This window comes from Plecotus auritus (genome assembly GCF_963455305.1).
Source record: "Plecotus auritus genome assembly, chromosome: 7".
Classification (NCBI taxonomy): Eukaryota; Metazoa; Chordata; class Mammalia; order Chiroptera; family Vespertilionidae; genus Plecotus; species Plecotus auritus.
Window position 1 is genome coordinate 66,665,986 of NC_137774.1, and position 24,826 is coordinate 66,690,811.

General features: G+C 51.8%; 2 protein-coding genes and 1 pseudogene across 4 annotated transcripts; all 3 read left to right on the top strand.

The window, feature by feature from the left end:
• Positions 1-7,194: 7,194 nt before the first annotated feature.
• Positions 7,195-11,746, top strand: ZNF764 (zinc finger protein 764). Of its 2 annotated transcripts, none has more exons than XM_080677852.1 (3): positions 7,195-8,972; positions 9,120-9,233; positions 9,949-11,746. In XM_080677852.1, exons 1-3 carry the CDS (start codon positions 8,612-8,614, stop codon positions 10,863-10,865), a joined length of 1,392 nt encoding a protein of 463 aa, XP_080533978.1. In that variant the 5' UTR covers positions 7,195-8,611; the 3' UTR covers positions 10,866-11,746. The 2 variants fall into 2 exon arrangements, with proteins under 2 accessions (XP_080533978.1, XP_080533979.1); XM_080677853.1 differs by having other exon boundaries at positions 9,952-11,746.
• Positions 11,747-13,942: 2,196 nt separating this feature from the next.
• On the top strand, positions 13,943-14,484 carry LOC308252933 (transcription and mRNA export factor ENY2-like; annotated as a pseudogene). Its single transcript has one exon. The product of its transcript is annotated as a transcription and mRNA export factor ENY2-like (transcript).
• A 2,869-nt stretch (positions 14,485-17,353) lies between these two features.
• ZNF768 (zinc finger protein 768) lies at positions 17,354-20,483 on the top strand. The gene is made up of 2 exons (XM_080679565.1): positions 17,354-18,142; positions 18,437-20,483. The coding sequence occupies exons 1-2, from the start codon at positions 18,058-18,060 to the stop codon at positions 19,969-19,971; spliced, it is 1,620 nt and encodes a 539-aa protein (XP_080535691.1). The 5' UTR covers positions 17,354-18,057; the 3' UTR covers positions 19,972-20,483.
• The last annotated feature ends 4,343 nt before the right edge of the window (positions 20,484-24,826 follow it).

Consider the following 24,826-nt stretch of genomic DNA (forward strand, 5'->3'; position numbering starts at 1 on the left):
ATACGGAATTGTGTGTGTGTAATCAGAAGCAGCTCTTCTGACCTCCTAAGTCCCTGCTTCTTACACTGCCCCCACATTACAACTGCATCTTGGTAACCTGGTCTAAAATCTCACCTCTCTTTGGTTGCTGAGATGGTGCCTTCAATCATTGAGGCAATACAGCATAGGTTCTGGAGTTGGAGGCCTGGGGCAAGGTCATCCCTCCATGCCTCAGCCTCCTGATCCAGAAAGGACCTATCTCTGAAGTGTGAAGGTCCAATGAGTTAACAAGCAAAAGCACTTCCTGGTAGAGCAGAGGCTGGCATATAGTAAGTGATCATTCAAGGTAAGCGAAGATTATTAGTCTTCATCATAGAAGCAGCTGCAGCTCTTGCATAGTCTGCCGTTATTCTGTTAGGAGAGCTTGGAATTGGGAAATCAGGGGGCACATTTAAATGAAGCATTGAGGGAGAAACCAAGATGGCGGCATAGGTAAGCACCTAAACTGCTGCCTCGCGCAACAATTTCAAAACTACAACTAAAAGACAGAACGAACACCATCCAGAACCACAGGAAAGCTGGCTGAGTGAAAATTCTACAACTAGAAGGAAAGAGAAAAGCTCACAGAGAATTGGAGGTACGGCAAAGGGGCTTTGTGCGCGCAGAGAGGAAGGGTGGCTGAGAGCCCGGCTGACTTTCTCTGGCGGAAGGGGGAAGGAAGCCCCCGACCGCACTGAACCCCAGTTCCGGGCGAGCCCCTGGGGACCCACACTCTTGTGGGGGGAGTCTGGACTCTCGGGCGGAGACTCGGGAGCCGGGGAAGGCGGAAGACTGAAAGCGCGTGCATGCCAGTGTGCACAAAGGCTGCGGAGGTTGCCACAGGCTTTCCCTAGTGGATGGGAGTCAGAGGCTCCTGACTGCACTGAGCCCCAGTTCTGACTGCACTGGACCCCAGTTCCAGGCGAGCCCCTGGGGACCCACGCTCTTGTGGGGGGAGTCTGGACTCTCGGGCGGAGACTCGGGAGCCGGGGAAGGCGGAGGACTGAAAGCGTGCGCGTGGCAGTGCGCACAAAGGCTGCGGAGGTTGCCACAGGCTTTCCCTAGTGGATGGGAGTCAGAGGCTCCTGACTGCACTGAGCCCCAGTTCTGACTGCACTGGACCCCAGTTCCAGGCGAGCCCCTGGGGACCCACGCTCTTTTGGGGGGAGTCTGCACTCTCGGGCGGAGACTCTGGAGCCGGGAAGGCAGAAGTCTGAAGGCGCGCATGTGCGCGCAAGGGCAAGGCTGACGGGAAGCCAAGACTGAGACTCCACCCCATCCAAGCTGAGCACAGAGGCTATTGCAATTTGGCAAGTCTAATCCAATAAGGCTGTCTCCAGCACCGAACTTCTCCCAGCATAGACACAGCTGATCCTTACAGCCAACTGGCCTGGAGGTCAATTCTTCCCAGTGATACCAACAACAATAAAGACTTAATTACAACAAGGCTGTACACACAGTCCACAAAGGGGTGCACCAAGAGTGTCCACCTCAGGTTAACTGGGGAGGCAGACCCACTGGGCGTATTGGAAACCTAGCACACAATTCTACCTTACCAACTCAGGGAAGCAGTGAAAATGCGGCATCAAAGAATCAGATCACAAACGAAAGAAATGGAGGAAAACAAAGGACTGGATATAGAATTCAAAACTACGGTTATAAGGCTTTTTAAGAATATCCTAGAAAAGGCCGATAAATATAACGAGACCCTCGAAGATATGAAAAAGGACCAACTAGAAATTAAACATACACTGACTGAAATAAAAAATATTATACAGAGACCCAAAAACAGACAAGAGGAACACAAAAATCAAGTCAAAGAATTGAAATACAAAGAAGCAAAAAACACTCAACCGAAAAAGCAAAAAGCAAAAAAAAAAAATCCAAAAAGTTGAAGATAATGTAAGAAGTCTCTGGGACAACTTCAAGCGTACCAACATCAGAATTATGGGGGTGCCAGAAGAAGAGAGAGAGCAAGATACTGAAAACCTATTTGAAGAAATGACAGAAAACTTCCCCCACCTGGTGAAAGAAATAGACTTACAAGTCCAGGAAGCGCACAGAACCCCAAACAAAAGGAATCCAAAGAGGACCACACCAAGACACATCATAATTAAAATGCCAAGAGCAAAAGACAAAGAGAGAATATTAAAAGCAGCAAGAGAAAAACAGTTAGTTACCTACAAGGGAGCACCCATACGACTGTCAGCTGACTTCTCAACAGAAACTATGCAGGCCAGACAGGAGTGGCAAGAAATTTTCAATGTGATGAATAGCAAGAACCTACAACCAAAATTACTCTACCCAGCAAAGCTATCATTCAGAATTGAAGGGCAGATAAAGAGCTTCACAGATAAGAAAAAGCTGAAGGAGTTCATCACCACCAAACCAGTATTATATGAAATGCTGAAAGGTATTCTTAAAGAAGAGGAAGAAGAAAAAAGTAAAGAGAAAAATTATGAACAACAAATATATATCTATCAACAAGTGAACCTAAAAATCAAGTGAATTAAAAACCTGAGGAACAGAAAAATCTGGTGAATATAATAGAATCAGGGGCATAGAAAGGGAGTGGACTGATAATTCTCAGGGGGAAAGGAGTATGGGGGGTTCATGAAGAGACTGGGCAAAAATCATACACCTATGGATGAGGACAGTGGGGGGGAGGTAAGGGCAGAAGGTGGGGTGGGAACTGGGTGGAGGGGAGCTATGGGGGGGAAAAGGAGAAATAATTGTAATAATCTGAATAAAGATTTATTTAAAAACAAAAACAAAAACAAAACAAAAATAAATGAAGCATTGAAACAATGTGCCCTCATCCAGTAACTCATCTAATTTTCTATGCAATCATAATTGAATAAAGAATCCAGTTCACTTTCACAAGGTCAGCAGGGGTCAGTAAATTCAAAATATTCATGTTGCTTTTCTGAAACAGGCCTGCGGAGGCAGGAGGAGGTGGTGGAAAAGGCTGGCATTTAGGAGTCTGAAGACCCTGAGTCACGTGGGCTGCCTGACTTTTGGTAACAAATGGGCCTTAGTTTCCTCTTCTGCGAAATAACTCTAAGGCAGAGAGGCATTCGGCTCAGTGTCCTTAAAGATATAGTAAATGTTGGAAGTACCAGATATAGATAATAGAGTGACATATACATGCATACAGAGACAAACACCATCTCTGGGGGGATATTTAGGAAACTGTTAAAAGGAATAGGGTGGGAAGAGAGAATATTATTCTATACCTTGTAAATGAAAAAAGAAATTGAGAAACGAATTAGTTTGCTAAAAGAAGTTATTAAGGCCATGGAGTGGGCCATCTGGCGGGGATTAGGAAGTGGACATCTGGCCAGTGGCCCCCTGAATGCTGGCCCCGTGGCCCCGCCTCTGCTAGACCCCTCGCCGCCGCGGGCGCTCCCGCACCCCAGCCTCATCTTTCACCCCTCCCCCCCGCCTCCGCGCCCCCAAGGGAAACCGAAGTGGCTGCGGCCATCTTAACTGTGGGCAAGGGCGCTTCCAAGGCCGCTTGCCGAACAGCAAGAGAAGAAACTCGAGGGGTTAACAAACCAGGTCATCAACATCAGACCCACACTGAAGCTGCTAAACGCCTTCCTCTAAAAATAAAGACGCCAGAGTACCACCAACTTTCCTGAGGGCTCCTTCTTTTTCGCGGTCCTGGGATCACCGAGTTCGCATAACCAGTTCTCGGCGTCCTAGAGCGGCCCCACCCGGAGCTAGTTCCGGTCTCTTAGGTCCCCGGAGGCCGAATCCCCAACTGCACCCTCCTTGGATGGGGGCCGGGCATGCTCCAGGTGCGTGCTCCCGGCTTCCCGCAAAGGTCCTGATGGAAGGAAGAGTGAGGTGGAAAGGCCAGGAGCCGTGAGCTTCGTGGCCATGTATTTCTTCCCCAGGAGCGGGTTGTCCGCTGCCCGCGAAGAGGGCCCTGGACCGCACGCGATGCGGCCGACCTAATGCCACTTGGGCGCGCTCCTTGAGGGCCGGCCATCCCTGATCTCTGAAAAGTGAAGGGTGCAGGTGGGATGGGAAGGAACAGATGCCCTACTCGACCCCACTCCTGCCCCAGGTGACTACGTTTCCTGTTATGCCCGCCAGATCACCCTAACCTGAAATTCATAACTGAGTCTCCCCTGGCCGACTCCTCCAGTGGCTCTCAGGACTTCCTGCAAACAGGTCAGAACCTGTGCCACAACACGAAGGCCCCTGGCACGCTAACCTCCAGTTCAAACAGGATCTCGCTCTCTCTACAGGCAAGCGATCCCATTTGGCTCCAGGTAAATGGGATCTTTGGTTTTGGGAAACAACTCTAGCTCAGTGAGCCTGTGCTCTTGCTGTTCTGCACTGTGTACACCACACCTCCAACCCTACATCCTTCAATGCCCTTCTAAATGCTGTCTCCAAGAAATTCCTCTTGGAGCTCTTCTGCCCCATGCAGAAAATCTCAGAACCGTGGCTCTGTGTCTATATAGATCTGAGTACAGTCTGCCCAAAGGTCTCCATATCTGTGCCAGCAGAGCTCATACCTTAGTGTAAATTTAGTTTAGTGTAAATTTAGAGCAGGAAGTTATCTTGGTTCACCAATACCTCCAACACCTAGAACATCTTGATGCCTGAGGAATGCATAGGTAGTATTAAGAAATGTATTTTTTTTTTAGTGGTTTAGTTTCTTCCCCAGGGTTCCCAGACCCCAAACCAGCCCTCCTGGATAAAGCAGGACACCCAGCTGTGGGGTGCAGATGCTCAGGATCCCCAGGAGGGAGGAAGCCTGAGAAAGATGGAAAGGTGAGAAGTGGGGGCAATGTCCCAGTTCCAGCTGGAAAGGAAAATGTTTTATTGAGCAAGAAACATAATCTACATGTTCCTTACTAATTTTTCTTGACCTGAATTTATGACACCCATTGGAGATTGAAATCTTTTTTTAAATTTTATTTTGCTAATCCTCACCTGAGGATATTTTCCATTTGCCTCCCAAATGTGCCCTGACAGTGCCAGGGATCAAGCCTGCAACCAAGGTACATGCCCTTGACCAGAATCAAACCAGAGACCCTTCAGTCCAAGGGCCAATGCTCTATCCACTGAGCAAAACTGGCCAGGGCAAGACTGAAATCTTAACCTTCTCTTTCTCAGTTGACTGAGACATTCAGTGGTCCCATGATCAGGTCACACTGAATGAATCATCCAATCTCCAGCTCAGTGGCAGTGTGTGAATTTAAGTTTAGGTTGGAGGCAGTTCACTTTTCTGTATCCAGGTCCCTGGGCCCTGTAGTTGAGGGTATCTACTCTAGTTGATCCTGAGGTAGGTGGGAATGTCCCTGACTCATGAGCCCTTCAATTAGCCAACACGGTTTAGGGAGAGCTTTCAGGGGCTAGGCACCCATCTGAATGCTTCTGCCACTGTGAAGCTTGGTTCTGGCACCTGAACATGAGTAGACCTTACACAATTAACAGGGCGAGTTTTGAATCTGCTATGTTTCACAGCAGCCACTCAGGAAAACAATACATTTAGAAAGGGCCAGGAGGAGTCTATTCGGGAGTTGTCATGAGCCCCATGGGATCAGAAACACTGACCTGGTCTCTGAGCCCCCTCCTCTCATCTGTGCCCAGCCTCAACATCCGGCACTAATGCAGCACTCTCATCCCTGCCCCGAATGCAGTCATGCTTTGCCATCATCGTTAACCTGGTCCACAGTATTCTCTGGAGAGGGACCCTGTGGGAACCCTAATCAGAATACGCCAGATGATCAAGGCCAATTTGCCATATGCATGCGTGCAGGCGAGGGTGTAACTATTTATGTTAATGTAGCATCTGTGTCACTAACTGGCATGAGGCCTCTTCTGTTTGAGCATGTATATAAGTTGCCACTGAATAACCAGGGGGGCTGGACTGCTTTGTGTGGCTACTTTGAAGAACTACTTTGATGGCTCCTATAGGAGCAATGGCTACTTGGTCTACAATAGTCTCTCCCATATGCCTACGCCTTCTCATGTCTCCGTCTAATACCTGGCGACCGAGAAGCTTGATGTAGTCAAGCAGGATCAAGGAGCTGTGTGCTCCCACAGACCCTTTGCAGCTAGTTTGGCACCTGCCTTTGCCTCAGGTAGTACCTCTCATGCTAACTGCTGACTCACACAGGCAAGTGGCCCTACTCCTGTTCCTGCTATAGGAGGTACGTCTTCAGCAAGAGGCCAGCCAGTCTGGTGCCATAGGCCCCAGGGGCCAACCCAGGGGTTCAAACCCTGCTCCACCTTGTTCCCCAGGAAGATCCACACAGCCCAGTGGGTGTCTAGGATTATCCAGAGCTGTTCCAGGCCTGTGTGTTATGGGCACTATGGTAAGGGATGGGCATTGACAGGTGACAAAATGCTGTTGCTCTTTTTTTTTTAAATATATATTTTATTGATATTTTACAGAGAGGAAGGAAGAGGGATAGAGAGCTAGAAACATCGATGAGAGAGAAACATCGATCAGCTGCTTCCTGCACATCTCCCACTGGGGATGTGCCCGCAACTAATGTACATGCCCTTGACCGGAATCGAACCCGGGACCCTTCAGTCCGCAGGCCGACGCTCTATCCACTGAGCCAAACCGGTTTTGGCAAAATGCTGTTGCTCTTAATGGAAAAGTTCTGTTTTCTCTTGTCCTTCAGGATCCCGAGAGGCTGACAGAGCTAGGGCTGAGGTTGAGTCCTGGGCAACTCTGAGCCCTTACCCTTTCTAGACTTTTTGTCTCCTCCTTTCCCCTTTCTACCATAATCAAGTCTTTCCTTTCAAGTTCTCCTGGTGATGGGGAGAAGCATCCACCAGATACACGGTGTCAGGCAGAAGCCTCAAGAAATGTTGGCAGCTAAACAGTGCCAGGTGTTAGACTTTGGTTCAGCAACCTCAGTACATGAGTTCTGGCTAAGAAAGAATTAAGAGCTAAGACTCAAACTACAAAAGAAAGTTTAGCACGGCCAGAGTGGCTCAGTGGTCGAACGTTGACCTATGAACCACGAGGTCCCGATTTCATCCTTGGTCAAGGGCACATGCCCGGGTTGTGGGCTCAATCCCCAGTTTTGGGTGTGCAGGAGACAGCCAATCAATGATTCTCTCTCATCATTGATGTTTCTATCTCTCCCTCTTCCTCTGCCTTCCTCTCTGAAATCAATATTTTTTTTTTTTAAAAAGAGAAATTTTATTTAGAAAGTCACAGAGGTAGAAGAAGTGAGCCATAGAAGAAATGGGCTCAGGAAACGAGCTACAGAGCCAAAAGAAGGGCCCTTGGAGCTTGGGAGGGAGGGAGAGAGAGAGACTGAGACTTGCCTTGAGAGATGGGAGAGGGAGGAAAGGCTTGAGCATGCCCTGGAAAAGAGAGAGCACACTCTAGGTCCCTGTCTTAAGAGCTTTTATCCTTTTATCTCGGAGAGGATCCAATAGAACATTCATCAGCTTTCCTGGTGTGCCCCCTCAGAGTGGTAGTCTCCACTGATTGGTTGGCTCCAGGGTCATTAGTCAAGACAGCTGGTCCTGAAGCCAGCCATGGCAGTCACTGATTTTGCTGCTTTGCTGGGCCTGGAGCACAGCTGAGGCCTAGATGCCATCCCCAGGGACTAGATGGAGGCCTAGATGCCATCCCCTAATGCTTAAGGGAGTGGTCCTGCAAGAGCTTGTAGTTTTGCCCGTTGCTAGACACCTGGGCTCTCCTCCTCATGACCCTCTGCACCGGGCCTATGGTTCCTACTCATGCCTATCTGTTACCTACTACAGATGGAGGCAAGCAGAAAAAGTTCAGGACTGCAGCCAGAACCTGCTGAAGATGAACCTGTGATTGATTTGTTGGCCAAAGGAAAAGTTATCAAGTCTTCTTAGGACAGGGTGTTTATGAAGGTGTGTGGGGGGCACGAAGTAGGCAGGCAATAACTGAAATGATGGGGAGAGTCGGTGCATTTGCTGAGATAAAGACCCCAGGAGGGGCAGGTTGGAGGAAAAAAGGGGTGAGTTCAGCTTAAGCCATGTCTAGTCTGATGTGCAGAGGCAAGGTGGCAGGTCAGCTCGGGAGCCAGGTCTGAGCTAGAGGCAAACAGATGTTGGGGAGGCTTGCTGCAGCACAAGTAGGGGAGGTAAGCTGCAGAAAGAGGGTCCTCTGACCTTACCTGCTGTCCCCCAGCTGCCCCACGATCTCCTGATAGAAGGTCCCAGAGTTTCAGGCCCCAACAAGCTCCCAGTAGAGAAAGGTCTCTTTACTCACTACTTTTTCCCCCTCAACATTTGGGAAAAGGTTGCTGGCACCCAGTGATGGGCCAAAGCCCAGTTATAAACGGCCCAGCCACGAAGAATAAGGTCCGAATTTCCAAAGGCGGAGTGGGCCGGGCCAGGGCTGGAACAGGTGGCCCAGCACCGACCTCCGGCCTGGCCGGGTGGGTCCTCCAACCCGAGCGGGGCTGCCGGGCGCGGCGCGGGACGTGTCGGCGGGTTGGCCCAGGCGTGGCGGGCGCCGCTCCCGCAGGGGAAGCCGGTGCGGCCATCTTGGTTGAGGGCTGGCGACTAAGCCCCCCGGAGACCCCGGGTGGCGTCATCTGGGCCAAACTACGTAGGAGCCAAGTTCATGAGGCCGCGTTGCCGCCATTTCTTAGGAAGGCGCCCTGCCCTGTTCTCTGTACCTTCAGCCGCCGCGTGGTCCCCGCAGGGGCCGTCCCCGGGCAGACGGCAGGGAGCGCGTGGGGCCCGCGGACCAGGGTTGGCGCCGGCTGTCCCAGGGCCGGCACTTCTCATGGCGCCGCCTCCGGCCTCGCTCCCCGCGCTGGAACCCGAGGCGGCCGCGCGCGCGGGGAGGAGACCCCAGGCCGTGAGCTTCGCGGACGTGGCCGTGTACTTCTCCCCGGAGGAGTGGGGCTGCCTGCGGCCCGCGCAGAGGGCCCTGTACCGGGACGTGATGCGGGAGACCTACGGCCACCTGGGCGCGCTCGGTGAGGCCCTGCCGCTCGCCGGGCCGCGTCCCCTTTCCCTGCGCAGCCGGGGCCCCGCACGGGAGGGGTCCCTGCACGGGGAGGGAAGCCCAGGGCCGGGTGGGCGGCGGCCTCCCGGCAGCGCGCGCTGTGGGTTCCTCTCCCCAGGGTTCCGAGGCACCAAGCCGGCCCTCATCGCCTGGGTGGAGGAAGAGGCTGAACTGTGGGGGCCAGATGCCCGAGACCCGGAGTTGGGAGCGTGTCTGACAGAAGAGGACACGGGTGAAGTACTGGGGACGCCGTCTCGTGGGGCTTCCTCTGGGCCTGACCCATCCTGCTGCCCCCGCCAGCTCCTCGCCCTGCTCCTCAGTCCCTTCCCTGAAGCGCTTTCCCAGCGAAGGCGGAGGAAGGGCTGTGTGACCGGCTCTCCACTCCCACCTGTGACTCCGAACCCCTCACATCTAGTTGGCCCGAAGCTGTTTTGCTCCACATCATCCCTCCTGTTTGCCTCCATCTAGCTCCTCTGCCCTGTGCTTTAGTTTACTTTATTTTTTGTTATATTCTGGAGCAGCTTCCTTTCTCTTGGCTTCTGCTGTTCTCTAGTAATTCATCCTGCAGCTTGTTGCACAGTATACCCAGCCCCTCTGAACTTGGTTCAGCCAAGCTCATGTCTCTGTGCTGTGCCTGCTGCCTGAAGCATCCTTGAGCATCTCCTCATCCCCCATGATCCAGTTAACACATCTGCTGCCTGCCCCAGCCATTTCCTGGCCCTGAGGTAGAATGTTCTGTTGCTTCCTACTCTGTTTCTGATGCTTTGCTTTGTTATCTGCAGCTGAGGAAAGGTGTCCTCAGTTTCCCTGCCTGTCCTGAGCTGAGTCCCAGAGGCAGCTGTGGGTCCAGAAGGTGGCTGTGTGCCAGGCCTCTCATCACATGGGGTGTGGGATTCAAGGAGCAGATAAATAAGCCAGGGTCTGAGCTCTCTCCCCTTATCTCCCAGCAGATTCCAGAAACAAGGAAGAGAAAGGACTAAGAGAAGGCACTGGGGCCCTGGAGAAGATCCTTCCTATGGATGCTCCGTCTCTTGGGCTGAAGGCTCTCAAACCCCCTTGTGCTGGTCTCCCTTACAGTTTGGAACAGCCATCCAAGGTGCCTCACCGGGGTCGTCCCCCACTCTTTGCCCATCCCCCTGTCCCAAGGGCAGACCAGCGTCATGGTTGCTACCTATGTGGGAAGAGTTTTGCCTGGCGTTCCACTCTGGTGGAGCACCTGTATACGCACACGGGTGAGAAGCCCTTCTCTTGCCCTGACTGTGGCAAAGGCTTCGGCCAAGCCTCCTCTCTGAGCAAGCACCGCGCTATCCACCGTGGGGAGCGGCCCCACCGCTGCCCGGACTGTGGCCGGGCCTTCACGCAGCGCTCTGCCCTCACCACCCACCTACGGGTCCACACGGGTGAGAAGCCCTACCGCTGTGCTGACTGCGGCCACTGCTTCAGCCAGAGCTCTGCCCTCTACCAGCATCAGCGGGTCCATAGTGGCGAGACCCCCTTCCCTTGCCCAGACTGTGGCCGTGCTTTTGCCCATGCCTCAGACCTTCGGCGCCACGTGCGCACCCATACAGGCGAGAAGCCCTACCCGTGTCCAGACTGTGGGCGCTGCTTCCGGCAGAGCTCCGAAATGGCAGCCCACCGGCGAACCCACAGTGGGGAGCGCCCCTACCCCTGTCCTCAGTGCGGCAGGTGCTTTGGCCAGAAGTCGGCCATGGCCAAGCACCAGTGGGTCCATAGGCCTGGTGCCGGGAGACACAAGGGTCAGGGTGCCAGTGGGTTGCCTGTGCTCCTGACCCCTGGCCCAGGGGACCTAGACCCACCTGTGGGCTTCCAGCACTACCCAGAGATATTCCAGGAGTGTGGGTGATGGCCTCAAAAGTGAGAAGACAAAGGGTGAAGATCTAAACATTTCCTGAGGCCAAGCTGGAATCAGTACTGAACCTCTGGGGGCTCCAGGGAGGTCATAGAAAGCCTTGTAAGAGCTGGACCTGGGGCATGAGGGCCATCATATTTTAGGCCCTCTCCAGCTTGACAGAGGGACACCTCAGTCTCTGCTGGCCTAGACTCAAGAAGCCCCTTTGCTGAGTTAGGACTGAGGTAAGACCCCCGTTTGACCTCCGCTGTGGGAAGAAAAGGCTGTTTCTCAGATGTGTTAAAAGGACTGAGGTGGAAGAGAACCTTGTTTTACCCGTTTGCCTTTTCACTGCATCAGTTAAAATGCAGCTCTTATTTTTTGGCCTAGTCAGAATTTTAAAATGTTACAAATTATTGGTTAAGATTTCACACAAAATCCGGGTTTCTGACTTCTCTTGAGAAATCCAAAGATTTGGCAAGTCTATCTAAGCTCCCATAAAACCACAGTTGGCAGAAGCCGGGGGCAGCTGTTCCCTTTGGATGGGGCTGGAGCCTGTGCTCCGGTTCGGCATGCTCGCCACCCTCATCAGCTCCCAACCAGCATCAGCTGGCACTCATGTCTAGCCCATGTCTCTTCCAGGCAGGCTCGCTCCATCTGGTGTTTTCCACCCCTTTACATGACCTGTTGGGCTTCTGTGGTAATTGGAGTTTGCAAATCATGGTCTATAGCAGCAGTCGCCAACCTTTTGGACCTCACAGACCACCAGTGGCCGGCCATCGGTTGGCGACTGCTGGTCTATAGCATTGATGTGTCCCTGAATCGGATTTAGGTAGAGAGCATATATGTGAAAGGGCGCAGGAGAGAAGTAAAAGCAGGCTTTATTTTAGATCTTGCTTGCATTGTATTTTATGGCTTACAAAGTACTATCTTTTCCATGAACTTATTTCACCCTCATAACTGCCCAGTCAGGAAGAGGCAGGCAGGACTGAATCTTTGCCCTAAACCAGTGGTCGGCAAACCGCGGCTCGCAAGCCACATGTGGCTCTTTGGCCCCTTGAGTGTGGCTCTTCCACAAAATACCAGGCCTGGGTGAGTCTATTTTGAAGAAGTGGTGTTAGAAGAAGTTTAAGTTTAAAAAATTTGGCTCTCAAAAGAAATTTCAATTGTACTGTTGATATTTGGCTCTGTTGACTAATGAGTTTGCCGACCACTGCCCTAAACCAATGGCATTTCTGCCATGCCACAGCACTGCTCTCAGCTGACCAGCAGTTCCTGGTTTTGAGGGGGAAGGCCCCGAGAGTGCCCTCCAGTCATCCTTGGGCCTCCCCGGGAGAGCCATATGGTTCAGGCCTTATCCACCCTAGACCCAACCAGGAGGGCCTCATCACATTTTAGAAATGGAAGAGATTTGAGCATTTGCAGTTGGGGACACTGAGATTGGGGAAGGCTAAGCAACCTGACCAAGGTCATACACAGAGATGGCAGGCTTCTTGGTTTACTGTGGCCTTGATCACACCGCTTCTGAATTTCTTAGTGTCTCAGCCAGGGTTCTGAGATACCTGCCCACTCCCTTTGAGGGCACCCAGGCACTGACCAGGACAGGAGACAGCTCAGCCCAGTGTCAGTGAAGCCCAGGTATGAGATGAGTGGCAAAATGGCCACATAGCAGATCAAGGCAAGGGAGAAACCAACCTGAGATGAGAGTTCAGGGCAAACAAAGCTGGATCTTTACTCATGTGCCCACCATCATGAGCTAGGCCAGGAACATTGGGAGAAGTAGCCAGAGGGAATTGTACTCATCTACATTCCCAAGCTCTGCACACAATCTCTCACCTTGTGACTCCATTATCCATCTATTAGCAATTCCTTTGTGGTCAGAGCCCAGCCCTGTCCAGGCTATGGAAGCAGCCAGCCATGGGCAGAGCCTGTCCTGCCTCTGGTCAGGACAACCCTTCACTTGAGGAGGAATATGGGTTATGTCCTCTGCTGGCCCGTGTGTACTTGCCTTCTTTACTCAGCCCCATGTCTGCCTACCTTAGGGAGGAAGATTTGTCAATTTGGAGAAACTTCTAAAGAAAGAGAAGATTTGGGGAAAAGACACTGTTCAGGTGAAGTAATGAACTGACTTGATTCCAAGTCTGAGCCCACCTGAACTTTTCTGGGAGGATTGGCTAGTGTGCCACCTTGTCATAAGTGGGACATGGTGTGAGAAGGCACCTTAGTGGTAGGAGCTACCTTTGTACCAGCTTTTAATTCCCTAAAGAAGGCAGTGTACATCTAACTCAGGCTGCCTGGGGAAAACCCAGCCTGAAACACCATTTTCACTCAGCTCAGACTCGAAGCCTGATCTGGACCCTAGCCTCAGCTTGCCGGTTAAAGGTGCCATAATTACTACTTTCTCTGAGTGCTTTGAAGTTTGCAAGGCTTGCTTAGGGCCCGAACTCCAGACCCAGCTCTTCAGCTTCCTGCCTTCAGGACCCAAGTTACCACCATTAAAAGATAATTTTTGAGTGTCATGAAATACTTAAGCCGCGGCCTCATTCCATTCTTAGCTCCTCATTTCTTGGCACAGATACTTCCACCAAGGGTAGGGCTCTCTTTCTGCTACTGCAGGTCTCTGAGGCTCAGAACCTGAAACAATTTAAAATGAAAGAGTTTCTAGAGCTTCATTGGAGAATGCTTGTCTGTACCAGATATGAGCCCATCCATGTGGCCATTGTGAGAGGTGAGGCCATGACCACATGTCCCTAGCTTGTCCAGGACATCTAGAATAAGGGTATTGATTTGAGTTCCAAAGACCCCTAAACTTTTTAGGAATGTTTATGTGCATCTTATTAGGAACAGGATGTGCAAAGCTGTGACCCAAAGAAGCTAAAACCTGCATTAGGCCAGTATTTTTCAAAGTAAGGCCTTCCTACCAAAGAATCACATAGTTTCTTTAAAACATAGCCAGCACCCTAGTTGGTTTGGCTGAGTGGACAGAGCATCAACCGTGGATTGAAGGGTCCCAGGTTCAATTCTGGTCAAGGGCATGTACCTCGATCCCCGGCCCTGGTCTGGGCATTCGGGAGGCAACCAATTGATGTGTGTCTCTCACATTGAAGTTTCTCTCTGTCTCTCCCCTGCTTTCCACTCTAAAAATCAATGGAGAAGGAAATGCGTGTTCAAGCTTTCTGTGTGCTTAGGCGCTCGAGCTACTGAGGGTCTAAGTCCCAGCAGCCAAAGAGTGTGGTTAGCAAGATGAACAAAGATGCACAGATGAGAGCAGCGATTAACCGAAAGTTGATAGAAACTGGAGAAAGAGAACATCAGAGTTGCTGAGAGCTAAATTAGTTGAATGTGGCTGGAAGGATCAATTGAAGGCACACTGTAAAGGACTAGAACACATTACTGTTGACTCGGTGGCTGAAATCACAGCAAAAGGCAGAGTCCTGGTACCTGACAGTGTAAAGAAGGAGCTTCGACAAAGAGGAAGAACATTCCTTGCTCAGCATGCCAGCCTTTAAGGTTGAATTAGATTTGTTTTGTGGTCTTATTTCTGAAAGTAAAACTTGCCATAAATTAGGAATCGCTTTCCCAAAATAAAATCCTTTTTTTGTATGATGGTAAAAAAAAAAAAAAAAATCAATGAAGAAATATCCTCTGGTGAGGATTAACAACAAAAAAATGTAGCTAGCCAAAACCGGTTTGGCTCAGTGGATAGAGCGTCAGCCTGCGGACTGAAAGGTCCCAGGTTCGATTCCGGTCAAGGGCATGTACCTTGGTTGCGGGCACGTCCCCAGTGTGGGGTGTGCAGGAGGCAGCTGATCAATGTTTCTCTCTCATTGATGTTTCTGACTCTCTATCCCTCTCCCTTCCTCTCTGTAAAAAATCAATAAAATATATTAAAAAAAAAAAAATGTAGCTAGCTTCCTCAGGCCCTGTTCCTAGCTATTGAATCTGAATCTCCAGGGATGGAATTTTTTTTTTTTTTTTTTTAATGAGGTCCAGACCTACTTTAATTAGCATTAGTGTTAGTATTCCAAAGAGTTTAAAAGTCTTCATTTACATTTTTTATTTAGCCTTAAAAGTATTTGGTAAGGTACTTTATCCATATGGAAATTAAAATAGAAGTATCTAATTTAGGACTGATGGGAGCTTAGAGTACCACACATCTACTAGATTTTTTAACCTAATAAAATTTACTATAGTACAACTTAATTTATATTTTTTCTAAAAATGCTCTTTATATTTTCAATTTGGCTTTTTTAAAAATTTAAGTTCTTTATTGTTTAAAGTATTACTCCAGGGATGGAATTTTATGCCTGCTAAACTTGGAGAACCACTGCTCTGAATGAAATGTTATTTTCTAGCTGCTCTTAGCTTTTGTAAGAGGAGGGGTTGGTCACGGGGCCTGTGTCAAATCTTAGGTAAGGGGATGACCTAGCTAGACACAAGACCATTTCCTTTTTTCTTGCTAAAGGGGTCTGTGCTATGGCAGGTCTCTTCCTGTGTACTTTTTCTTAATTTATTGATTTTAAAGAGAGGGAAGGAGCACACCAGGGGATGATGATGTGGAGAAAGTGGTTGCTCACCTTGGGACACACACAGGCTCCTCACCAGCACACAGTGATAGAACAAAGCCAGTGGACTCCTACCTTGGATTAGCACCCTAGTTGGGGCAAGTTGGAACTGTCATCAGAGGCTTTCCTCCGCTTGGAGCGTCTCGCTGCTATGGGTGGCAGACAGGGGCTGGCTGCCTCTTGAAAGCCTATTGCATAGACAGGTCTGGTGCTAGAGGAGGCTGCCTGGAAGCCAGCCGGCCACTCTTCCTCTAGGCCCTAGTGAGACTGAATTTCCACGTGGAAATGATGGTGCCTGGGCAGCTTGAAGCCCTGGAGCGACTTCTGCTACATGTGGGATTGTAGCCCATGCCATGAAGAGTACAGGCAGTGGACCATGTCAGACCTGTGGCTGGAATCTTTGCTACTCACTTTGCAGAGCGGCTGCTCTCCTGTGTAAATTTTCTGGTGGGTAAGCAGGTCAGAAAGTCTCATGAAGGAGACTTGTCTTGCACTGGTGTGAGTGCTTTGGGGATGACCAGGGGGTATCCCAGGTTCAGCACTTTCCAATCAGTGCACTTGTAGGTGTTCATCCTAAAAGAGGTTTTAGGGCAGACAGACATTGGGATGGAGAGAGGCATGGAGCTGGAAGCTGTTGCTCTGGAGGGCAGAAAAGTATGCCTGCTTTATTTGTAGGAAGGTATCAGTGGTTCTATTGGTAGGCCTCTATTGAGATAATTCTCTCCAGCCTTTTACCACTTGGAATTCTCCAAATTCTGTTCTCACCTCTTTTCAGGAGAATGGAAGATGCCATCTTCCTCCTCACCAGTTTCTTCCCTTCATTTATTTGGGAAGTCAAGAAAACACAAACCATGGCTCCTCATAGAGAGAACTTGGCTTTTCAGCTATCAAGAAGGCTACCAAACTAGTTTTCAGCAGCAAGGAACAAGAATTGGATCCTATTAAGTTGTCTTGAGGGTCATTTTTCCCCTCGATTCAAAGCTGCACCTAGGGCAGGGTTTCTCAGGTTTCGTTTCTTTACAAGCCTCTCTCCAAGAAGGCACTGGAAAGGTCTTAGCCAACTTAAAGGCCCGATGGTTCTCTCTGTCCACTTCCACTCCGAACTTTATCACTCTCCACCCTCACCTGGAAGAAATTCCCACACGATCCTTGCCTCCCTGTGAGAAAACCCAGGAACCATGGACTAAGGCTCCCAAGAACGGAATTAAACTCAGGCTTGGGGGAAGGAGGGAAGAGGCAGGGTGATTGAAAAGAAAGCAGCCTCCTCTCGGAGGGCGGATCTCCCAACTTGCTCCTTCAGGAAAGTGCTGGCAGAGTATGGGGGAGACCTGGGGAGGAAGGGTGTCTGTCCTCACTTCTCTAAGCTTTCATTCTTCAGAAAGATAAAACATAATGAAGGGAAAACGGGGGCGGGAAAAGTTCTGAAAGCAGAGGCCCAACTCAAGGGGAGACGCCAGACAGGTCCCACCCACTCTTCCCGCAGGCACTTTAGTCGGACGTGGAAGGTGGGCCAGCCTGCGCACCTTCCAACGAATCAGAAAGGTGCCTCGCGTTCCCTGGCGACCATTAACGCCAAGCAGTTGGTGTAGTGGGAGGAGGTGGGGCGGTGAGAGCACGAGCTTTGCTGGCCAATCGCTGAGCTCTCTGAGAGGTAGGGGCGGTGCCTCTGGAAACCCGAGGCGGAGCTGTTTCCTTGGCAACGATCCTAGCCCAGCGGGACAGGGGTAGGGAGGGTGGAAATTAGGAGCAGGGAGGAGGGAGCATGGAGGAGTGGGGTAGGCACGCCGGCGGGGGTTAGTGGAATTCTGGTGGGAGTGTGGGGGTGTCCCAGAGTTTCCATGAGTTCAAGGAGGTGCGGGGGCCCGTCCAGGTTTCCGAGGCGCGACCGGAGCTGACCCCGAAGCCCGAGAGCAAGGGGAGCTAGACACCGCCCCCGCTGGCGCCGGGAAGCGTCGCTCCTTCTCGCTGACCTTGGTCTCGCTTGTCACCTCGCCCTTGGCCACAGTCACTGACGGATGCTGAGCCCAGTAGGAGAGAGAGACCACCGGACGGACGGAGACCTAAGACAAAAGCACACAAACTGCCCCAGCCTCTCCCGCCGGCTCCAGGGTGCTTCGTCCTCGCCCCCCTCAACGCCGGGGCCATCTAGCCCAGGGTTAATGCCAACGAGTTTCCACCTCCAGCCGCTCCTAGAGAGGCCGCGGCGCTAGCCACCGGGGGAAACTGGCCGCGGACGGACACTTCCTGTGCGGGGGGAGGGGTCGACTGCCGCAGCCCAGCCTGGGGCTGGGGGCCAGACGGCGGGGTCTCAGGCTGGGAGCCGGGCCTGGGGGCAGCAGGGCTAGTCGTGAAATCCCCCTTACCTCTGAGGACACAACGCGTGGGGGCCTGTGAGGGCCCCAAAGCAAGCCGAGACCTTGTGGGTGGAGGCGGGGCCCCGGGGAGGGGAGGGGAGGGGCCCGGCCGGCCAGAGAGGCCCAGGGTCAAGACGTCCGGCCTTGGGGGCTGGGGCTGGGCAGCCGGGTCCCCTGGGCGTCGCTGAGTGGGCGGGCGGCGAGGGCCTGGGTCTCAGGGCACTCAGGCCGGGTCGCAGGATCGTTCCGCCATCGCCGCCGCCGTCGCCGCACTGGGAGCCAGCGGGGATGGAACGGGAGGCGTCGCCGTGGGGCCTCGAATCCCGGGATGTGCAAAGTCCTGACGAAGTGGGGCCCGAAGGGTCCCTCAAAGGTGAGGGAGGAAGCGCCCCTCCAAGGAGCGTGCCTGGGAGGGGGAGAGGGGGCTGTGGTCCGTGGGTGGGGAAGGGAATGGGGGATTTGAACACCTGGGACTTGGAGGAGGTGGGGGCGGGGACCGGGTGTCCTGGGTTTGCTGTGGGGAAGGTGGGAATTTCAGCACCTGCACAAGGGCCAGCGACCATGTTTGAGGAGCAGGGAGTCGTTTGTGCAACTAATTAATGGTGGGACCCAGCGACCTTACAGGCTCCACACAATCTGGGTTTTCTGTAATTCTCTGATCCTGCAGGCAACATGCGTGAGAATGAGGAAGAGGAAATTTCTCAGCAAGAAAGCACTGGGGACTATGAGGTCGAAGAGATACCTTTTGGGCTTGAACCCCAGAGCCCTGGGTTTGAGTCACAAAGCCCAGAGTTTGAACCCCAAAGCCCCAGGTTTGAGCCTGAAAGCCCAGGTTTTGAGCCCCGAAGCCCTGGGTTTGTGCCCCCAAGCCCTGAATTTGCACCCAGAACCCCTGATTCAGATCCTCAGAGCCCTGAGTTTGAACCACAAAGCCCTAGGTATGAGCCCCAAAGCCCTGGGTATGAACCCCGGAGCCCTAGATATGAACCCCAGAGCCCTGGATATGAATCCCAGAGCCCAGGGTATGAACCCCAGAACCCTGAGTTCAAAACCCAAAGCCCTGAATTTGAAGCTCAAAGTTCCAAATTCCAGGAAGGTACAGAGATGCTTCTCAATCCTGAGGAAAAGAATCCCTTGAGCATCCCCTTGGGAGGCCATCCCTTGGACTCCTTCACACAGGGGTTTGGGGAGCAGCCCACAGCAGGCCTTCCCCTAGGGCCACCTTTTGAGATGCCCACAGGGGCCCTGCTGGCTACACCCCAGTTTGAGATGCTCCAGAATCCTCTGGGCCTGACAGGAACCCTTCGGGGTTCAGGCCGACGGGGTGGTCGGGCCAGGGGTGGACAGGGCCCTCGGCCTAACATCTGTGGCATCTGTGGGAAGAGCTTCGGCCGGGGCTCCACCCTGATCCAGCACCAGCGAATCCATACGGGTGAAAAGCCCTATAAATGTGAGGTCTGTAGCAAGGCCTTCTCTCAGAGCTCTGACCTCATCAAACACCAGCGCACCCACACGGGGGAGCGGCCCTACAAGTGTCCCCGTTGTGGCAAGGCTTTCGCCGACAGCTCTTACCTGCTTCGCCACCAGCGCACTCACTCTGGTCAGAAGCCCTACAAGTGCCCTCACTGTGGCAAGGCCTTCGGAGACAGCTCCTACCTCCTGCGGCACCAGCGCACTCACAGCCATGAGCGGCCCTACAGCTGCCCTGAGTGTGGCAAATGCTACAGCCAGAACTCATCCCTGCGCAGTCACCAGAGGGTGCACACTGGGCAAAGGCCCTTCAGCTGTGGCATCTGCGGCAAGAGCTTCTCCCAGCGCTCGGCACTTATCCCCCATGCCCGCAGCCATGCCCGTGAGAAGCCTTTCAAGTGCCCTGAATGTGGCAAGCGCTTTGGTCAGAGCTCTGTGCTGGCCATCCATGCCCGCACCCACCTGCCAGGCCGCACCTACAGCTGCCCAGATTGTGGGAAGACCTTCAATCGCTCCTCCACGCTGATTCAGCACCAGCGTTCCCACACTGGCGAGAGGCCCTACAGGTGTGCTGTGTGCGGCAAGGGCTTCTGCCGCTCCTCCACGCTGCTGCAGCACCACCGCGTCCACAGCGGGGAGCGGCCCTACAAGTGTGATGACTGTGGAAAGGCCTTCTCGCAGAGCTCCGACCTTATCCGCCACCAGCGAACCCACGCCGCTGGCCGTCGCTGACCTGGGGCACTGTCAGGGGCGGGGCTGTGGTGGGCAGAAGAGGAGGGGACGGAGCTAGAGAAACCTTTAGAATAGTGGGAAAGCTGGAGGAGTTGAGGATTCTAGAAGGAGAGGGGGCTAGGGAGGCGAAAGTTATATGCCCTGGAGATTTATGAGAAATGGGTAATGAGGGGTTGGAGGTAGGCCAAACAGGCAGCAGGAGGCTCTGGAAGAATCCAGAAAGAGGTCAACAGAGAGCTGGCCTCAGCAGCAGCATGCCCCTTCGTGTCCGCCTGCTTGGCAAAGTGCTAGATGGGGGAGGGAGAGGGGGGAGGGTTACTTAATTAGAGTGGGGTAGCTTAGTTCCGTAGCTACTGAGACCCTTGTTGAGTCAGGAAGGGGTGAGGGGAGGTGGGATGGGGAGTGAAGCCCAGAGTGGGGCCTGGGCCTCTGAGTGCAAACCCCAGTCTCCCTTGTCTTCCTCAGGCTTTGGAGCCCCTGAATTTGAGTTCAATAAAAACCTCTATGTGGTTAAAGAGATTTGTCCTTAAAATGTGTGCATGGACAGTGCCCTGGGCAGTGGGAGGCACTAGGTCATAACTGTGAAGAGCCAGTGAAGCCATAGGGCCGTGTCTGGGAAGTGCTGTTATAGTCAGGATTTCACTGGTCTTAGAGGCTCAGGAGAAGTGACTTACCCATATCTGCCCAAGTCATCTTCCATGCTCTGAATGCTGCACAGACACAGAGGGGGCCTATTGTGGGTTTGAGAAAGCCTTTCAACTTTGTGGCTGTCCCTCTTCCCAAACAGGGAGGGTCTGCCCTTGGGCCAGAAAACAGACCCTGATTCTCATATCTGGGCATGGAGCCTGTGTACCATTTCTCCCCAGCTGTGCCACTCTCCCACCCCTACTCCCCAACCCCACACCCCACCAGCTGCAACCTCTAGCCACCACTCTGTGCAGATCCTGACTCTGACCAGAACTTCAAGTTTCAACCCCATCCATAGGGATCTTTGTATTGGACCCAGTACGAGGATTGGATGTCAGCTTTTAAGACCCTCTCACCAGGCTGGCCTGATTTGCCACAGCTCTGCCTCCTTTTTAGGACCCCGGTACCTTTCGGTGGGATCACCCTGTTACCACCCCACCTTTATCCTACTTTCCATCTGAGCCTCAGCCTTCCTAACACTTGGCTCCTTAGGAAAGGATGGGAAGTTGGTGCCATCAGTGATTGGGGATGGGGGGTGGGGTGAGGGGTGAGGTCAGGGAGGATTCTAGGGCATGGCCTGTGATACCTTAGCTGAGGGGATAGGCCATGCCTTGGGGAATCACCTGGCTGCTAGACACATCTTGAGATGAACTGCTTAGGGCCTGACAGTGCCCTTTCCAGATTAGGAAAATGGAGCTCACAGAACTAAGTGGCCTGTTCAAAGTCACTCTGTGACTTAAGAGACAGATAAGACATTCAGACCAGGTCCGCCTGGTTCCACCTGTCCCCAGCTTGGCCTCAAGGCAGGTGGGGAGTCATTGCTCTATAAGGTCTCTAGGGCCTCAGGATCCTGACATCATCCCCACCCCCATGCCCATCCTCAGGGCCTTATAACTTGTCAAGAGTAAACCACTTCTGTAAGCACATTTCAATCTAGCCTCTCATGATCTGCAAGCTCTGGAAGGGGCCTTAGAGATCATGTGGTTCAGTAGAGTTTGGTTGTCCTTAGTGGTTTTCAAAGTTTTCATTATTTTTGGAAGTAGAACCCTTAAAGTAAAATCTCAGTCTTTTAAAGATCTTTATAAACGTTATGCATATTTTTGTACAGACACCCTACCATACAAAGTTTCAAATATTAAAATACTCTGACTCCTATACTTAATATAGTTCATATATGTAAGTATATACATAGAACTGCATTTCACTACCTGAAATACTACATTTGGAGACATTACTTCAGCATTTATTTCAATTACACAATTTAATTTTCATATTTTGGAGTTGATTCTTTTTTCAGCTTCCAAACATGTTCATGCCCTTTTAAGTTGAGAGGCCCTGGGCACAGTGCCTGTGATGCTTAATTGATAAAGTAGCTTGTACGCACAGAACAGCCTATATAATAAAGAGGTAATATGCAAATTGACCCTCATACCCTCACAAGATGGCTGCCTACGACCAGGCTGGCAGGGGGGTTAGTGTGGGATGATCAAATGACCGAACAACAGGCTGCGTGGGGTGAACAGGCCAGCAGGTGAGTTAGTGAGGGACAACCAAACAACTGAACAGCAGGCTGTGTGGGGCGACCAGGCCGGCAGAGGGGAGCAGTTGGGGGTGACCAGGTTGGCAGGGAGGGCAATAAGGGGTGACCAGGCCAGCAGGGGGGGTGCAGTTAAGAGTGACCAGGCTGACAGGGAGGGGGCGGTTGGGGGTGACCTGGCTGGCAGCAGGGGGCAGTTAGGGGCAACCAGGCTGGCGGGGGGGGGGGGGCAGTTAGGGATGATCAGGCAGGCAAGCAGGCGAGCAATTAGGAGCCAGCAGTCCCGGATTGTGAGAGGGATGTCCGACTGCCAGTTTAGGCCCGATCCCTAAACCGGCAGTTGGACATCCCCAAAGGGGTCTTGGATTGGAGAGGGTTCAGGCTGGGCTGAGGGAACCCCCCCGTGCACAAATTTCGTGCACTGGGCCTCTAGTTAATATATAAAAGCTGATCAAATGAGGGTGGGGCTCAGCTGCTCAGCCCTCACCCCTTTCTCTTGTGACAATTCCCGAGGTACCTCCAGATCCCAGGTGGGGCAGACCAGACCCAGGAAGAGCATGCGTCTTCCTAAGATCACGGTGGGAGAACCAGAACTCCAACAGCAGCTGTCTTGACTTGCGGTCCAGGATGCTGCTTTTACCACACCATCCTGCACATCTAAACCACCTCTTCTGCCCACTGTTATCAGGCACTGATGGGCTAGGAACAGTGATCCACAGTTTACAAGTGCTATTTAATGCTCATAACAGCTCTGAGATGGAGCAAAAGTAGGTGTACAGTTTTGGGTATGTGAAACACAGAGTTTATTTTTGTATTGTTATTTATTATTTTCCATACAAATAAGTGCAAATCTACTTTTGCCCACCCCTGTACAGTTATTTCTATTTTACAGATGAAGAAATGAGTCCGAGAGAGGATAATTGCCCCACATCACACAGCCGAGCTGGATTCAGACCCAGGGCTGACTGGGTTTTGACTCCATTCGTATCAACACTAAGATGTCACTTGCTTTGTCACCATCTCTCTCCCATGAGCGGAGTGTTTCCTAAAGGCTGTGTGATTCGTCATGGCAGTGTCATCACCCGGATGTGCCGTGTGGCATGTAGGCTTGCGTGTTATGCTTTACATTTTTCTCCATTTAATTTCTAACTGGATGTAACTAGATGTAACCCATGTAAAAAAAAAAAAAAAAAAGCTCTTTGGGGATCCTCAATAATTCTTAAGAGTATAAAGAGGTCCTGAAACCAAAACATTTGAGGGCCACATTGAACACTTCCTTTGTACCAGCCCTGGTGAGGGATCAGTGTTTGGTAACATATTTGAGTGAGGCCTGAGGCCTGCCTTCCAGAACCTCCTACTCTCGAGACAGGAGCTCACACAGTCAGTGTTATGTGCCCCAATGAGGTATAAACAACGTGGTGTGGACTGGGTACTTTTGTCCAGAAATTGTGGGATTGAGAAAAGCTTTGAAGTAGGAGGGTTTTCATGGCTGGAAAGGGGGTGGAACTGCACATGCTGGTGAGGGGAACATGTGCAAAGGCACAGGGCGGGAAAGGACACACAGATCTGCGAGGATAGGTGCTGGTAAGGGCGGTGGGAGATCTGGGGGTGATGATGGCAGGTCTGGTCCTGAACTCAGCCTCCATCATTTTAAAACAATTAATTAAAAAAATATTTTTTTTTTTAGAGAGGAAGGGAGAGAGAGAAGCATTGATGTGATTAGCTGCTTCCTGCACTCCCCCTACTGGAAACTGAGCTCGAAACCCCAGGCATGTGCCCTGACCGGGAATCGAACCATCAACCTTTTGTTGCACTGGATGACACCCAACCAACTGAGCAACACCGGCCAGGGCAAGCCTCCCAGATCTTCTGTGCTTTTTTTGCTTCCAATCTGGATGCAATTATCGACTCCCCCTCCCCCCCCCGCCGCCCCCGAATATCACTTTAGAGAGACTTCCCTGACCACCTATGTAAGAGGACCCTCTCCATCACCCTCTAACTTGGTATCCTGATTTATTTCTTCACAGCCCTATCACTACCTGGAATCACATTTCTACTTTTTTACTGTTTTCTCGATGGAGTGAAGCTTCCTGAGGGCATGTTCATCCCATGTCCTCGGAGCACAGAACAGAGTATGACACAAAGCATTCAAAGAAATATCATCTAAGTGAACACAACCTGACAGGCTTCCCCTACAGACACTCTGTCCTTTCAGTAGTTCTGTGATAGTCCTGACAGTTAAAAGGGACCACGAGAGGGCAGTATGACTGGCCCTTCTGTCCAGTCTAAAGGACAAGGTTTTCAAAAAAGGGAGAGTCTAGTCTACTTTCACCTCTTAATAAATTGTCAGTGCTTCCCCAGACTTCCTCACTTCCTGTGTGTCTCTCTCTGCCTCTCTTTTGAACTAGCCCACAATAGTAGGTGCAGGTCTTAGGGTCCTCACAGAAAGAGAGATAGAGATAAAGAGATAGATGCAGAGCGAGAGAGAGAGAGAGAGAGAGAGAGAGAGAGAGAGAGAGAGAGAGAGAGAAGCTGTTTGGGTCCCACTTAGTGAAAGGGTTGAGAAGAAAATGCTCATTTAATGAGCCAGGCTGGAATGTGGCACCAGCACAGAAACATCACAAAATTGGA

Bases quoted from the DNA above. Each gene is read 5' to 3' on its own strand.
- ZNF764 (XM_080677852.1), top strand. From the start codon at position 8,612: ATGAGGCCGCGTTGCCGCCATTTCTTAGGAAGGCGCCCTGCCCTGTTC. The intron at 8,973-9,119 runs GTGAGGCCCTGC...TCCTCTCCCCAG, and splicing joins CGGCCACCTGGGCGCGCTCG to GGTTCCGAGGCACCAAGCCG. The intron at 9,234-9,948 runs GTGAAGTACTGG...CTTATCTCCCAG, and splicing joins TCTGACAGAAGAGGACACGG to CAGATTCCAGAAACAAGGAA.
- ZNF768 (XM_080679565.1), top strand. From the start codon at position 18,058: ATGGAACGGGAGGCGTCGCCGTGGGGCCTCGAATCCCGGGATGTGCAA. The intron at 18,143-18,436 runs GTGAGGGAGGAA...CTGATCCTGCAG, and splicing joins GCCCGAAGGGTCCCTCAAAG to GCAACATGCGTGAGAATGAG.